Below are 3,039 nucleotides of genomic sequence, written 5' to 3'. Positions count from 1 at the left end.
TCGGTTGAAGAGTTGCTGAAGATCCGGCTAAAACATGGGCGAGAGCGCGTCGAGAGGATCATCCACATAGTCTCCTCTTCATTCAACTCAAGACCTGCCGGCACGCTGCCCAAGCTTGATGCCGGCGGCGACGACAATGGCGAGGACGAAAGTGACGATACGAAATCTTCGTCTTCACTGTCCGCGATCTCAGCTGGTCCCAGGTTCAACTTCGGCATGACGACCCTCTCGTCCGTCTGGATCTTTTGTGTCGCTGGTGGCGGCAGCATATCTTCTTCCCCGGTTTCGATGATAGCCATCTCCTGGACCGCCAACCCGTCTTCGTTCGTCTGCTCTTTCAGCTCAGTCGCGAAGTTCGCATCTCGCCCGACTGGATCTGTACCCTTGCCTCCACCAAGACTGGCTCCATGAACGTCGGCGGCAGGCTTGTCTCCCACAGTCTGCCGGGTCTCATCGCTGTCAACCTCATCCAACACCTCCCAGACCCCCTCCAGGTCGAACACGGTCGCCACAGAGACCTTGCCAAGGCACTCTCTGGTCGCGACCCTCAGCTCGTCCCCCTGCTTCCCAACCTGCAGCAGCCTAGCCCGCACCGCATCCCGCAGCAGCGGCAGGATGCCCGCAGCCGCCAGCGTTGTCAAAATCACAGCTCTCTGGCCCCCTTCAACGAGACTCCGCGCCACAGCCTGAAACGCAAGCCGCATGCCAAAGCTCTCATCCTCGGCACTGATTCCCGTCACGCAGCCCCTCTCGAGCCCCCCGAGGAGAGCCCCCTCGTCAACTTCCCGGCATCCTGTCACGATGGCGCCCCGGCGCCGCAGAGCATCCCTACGGCAACGCTCGCGCGCCGCAAGCAAGGATGCCGAGACGGGCTCGATGGGGAAGTGAGAGCTGGCCTGCGAAGGAGGCGGGTCGTCTGCCATGTGGCGGCCTGTTGATATATCTGACGTCGCAGAATCGGATGAGGCAAGAGAGAGAGAGAGAGAGAGCGAGAGAGAGAGAGAGAGAGAGAGAGGGTAACTTGAAGATCCGTCAGTCTTTCATATTATTCCACCTGATGAACCAGCCACCTTGATCCGAGAGAATGAACGCGACTGATGAAGAAATGATGGCGCGTGTCGAGACCCGTGCTCGCAGGTTGTTAGACGGGGAGGTGTCACGAAGTCACCTGACGATGCTTGTTGAGCAGGTACCTTATCTAGGTACCTGCTGAGGAGTAAAAAGCAAAGAAAGGTATTGTGGCGCACACCGTTCGCTCCTTACATCAGCCACCGTCAAATGACGTCAGGGTTGCTTCACAATAGTGCCTACCTTTTGTCATCATTGACGCCAGAGGTATCACATGCAATGGAATTGAAAATGCACCATCCTGATGGAGAACGAGATCATGATTCAACTCGCAGTATGGGCGCTAAATAGACAGCGTTGCCTTCTGAGGCTAGCTGCTTTGAAGGAAATATGAAAAGACCCGCCAGGTGGATAGTTTAACCCATCTTTTCTCGTCTAAAAGAACCATGTGCATACTCGAACAAGGTATCACAAAAACAAATCATAGGTAGAAACGAGGCCCGTGCATGACCTGCTTCCATCGTCTGCCTCGCTGGCGTCACGACCACCCGGTCCGGTAGGCTCGTAGAACGACCCCCACATCAATTGTGCCATTGCGCCTCCCTGACATGCTCATCCATGTGCTCACCGTGTCGAGACAAGCACCATCTCAAAGCCCATGCTCTAAGCGGCAGTCCCGGGCGGCATGTTATCAGAGACCTGCCGGTTTCGTCGGCCGCCCTTCAGACTCTTGACTCTGGAGAGGAATCCGCCAGAAGGTTTGTCGCCGTCTTCGTTCGTGGCCCTGCGTTCGAGAGGACCTCCTTGGTCGGAGCCGCGTCGGGGCACAGGTGGCGGCGGGCTGATGGGTGACAGGGGACCGGCTGAATCCGTCCTCTTGACTGTGATGGTCTCGCCCTCCTTGCCATATTCGTTGAAAAACGGGTTGCGCTCACTGCCATACTGGCTGCCTGTGGTCGCGGGAGGCATGCCGTCAGGTGGGGAGCGCGGATAGGCAGCCTCAGGGTTGGTCATGCGACCTGAAGAGTTGAACTCGCGCGGCTGTCTTCCGTTCAGGTTGCGAATGCGGTGGGCTAGGGACTTCTTGCGCTGCATTCCGTCGTTCTTCGCCTGTTCGGCCTGCTCAGCCTCAAGCTTCTGGATTGCCGTACGGGTGGCAGGAGTGCCTTCAAGGAAGGTTGAAGTGCCCAGGCCGAGGGACTCTTCGCCGTGCAGCATCGTGGTACGCGCGCTCGGGTCAAAGACGGGCATCTCGCCGCGGGCCGATGGGTAGTTGTACCCGTACTTGTTGACACCGGTAGAGTACTCCTTGAAAGCCTCATCGGTGCCATTGCCCATGAAGGTGGCGTGGTCTGGGTTCTTGTTGAGTGGGCCGGATCCGCCAAGCGACATGTTGAGCGAGTCTTCGGGGAAAGCTTGCATAGGCGCACGGCGACTGCCCTTGCGGTTCCGGTTAGGGTTAACGGCGTCAAAAGGGCCGTCGTGATGGACTACGTCGTGGTCAGTCATGATCTGATGCGAGAAAGATGTGGAGGGCACGTGGTGACTTACATCCGCCACCAAAAAGGCTGGTGTGGTCGAGCTGGTCAATGACATCAAGCTTGCGTTGAGGCTTCTTCTCCTTGTCTTTACCTTCGCGGTGACGGCGCTCACGCTCACGGCGTCGGGCCTCGCGAGCCTTCTTCTCCTCCTCCGGCATTGGCTTTTCCAGAATTGATGATTCCGAGTTGCGACGCGGTCTCCCGGCTGGTGGGCGTCGGTGTGGGGAGTCCGTGGGGCCGGATGGTCGAGAACGATCCGGGCGGTTGCCATCACCTTGCATTCTGCGAGCTCTCAGGGCCTCTTCCTGCGACCGAGTCGGTCGGTGGCCAGGCGGTGGGACTCGGCGTCCGGGCGGCGGCATGTTCTCACGGCCGGGTGGAGGCGGGGGGCGGTTGGTCGGGCGGGCTGGATGGGTTCTTGTCTTCGATG

At 58.8% G+C, this 3,039-nt stretch overlaps 2 protein-coding genes across 2 annotated transcripts in view; both read right to left on the bottom strand.

Annotated features, from left to right (window-relative positions):
* The window catches only part of VDBG_01860 (conserved hypothetical protein), a gene marked incomplete at both ends in the record, with an annotated part of 1,732 nt that extends 809 nt beyond the window's left edge, over nt 1–923 (bottom strand). The window contains one exon of the mRNA XM_003007626.1: nt 67–923. Coding sequence (XP_003007672.1) covers nt 67–923 — 857 coding nt within the window. The remainder of the gene's footprint in view (nt 1–66) is intronic.
* An 808-nt stretch (nt 924–1,731) lies between these two features.
* VDBG_01859 (conserved hypothetical protein) lies at nt 1,732–2,971 on the bottom strand (the record flags this gene model as incomplete). Its single annotated transcript, XM_003007625.1, has 2 exons — nt 1,732–2,558; nt 2,620–2,971. 2 exons carry the CDS (start codon nt 2,969–2,971, stop codon nt 1,732–1,734), a joined length of 1,179 nt encoding a protein of 392 aa, XP_003007671.1.
* Between the last annotated feature and the right edge of the window lie 68 nt (nt 2,972–3,039).

Source organism: Verticillium alfalfae, genomic scaffold (assembly GCF_000150825.1).
Source record: "Verticillium alfalfae VaMs.102 supercont1.2 genomic scaffold, whole genome shotgun sequence".
In the NCBI taxonomy this organism is placed as follows: Eukaryota; Fungi; Ascomycota; class Sordariomycetes; order Glomerellales; family Plectosphaerellaceae; genus Verticillium; species Verticillium alfalfae.
Note: the sequence above shows the minus strand (reverse complement) of the source record. Positions and strands in the feature narration are given on the sequence as shown.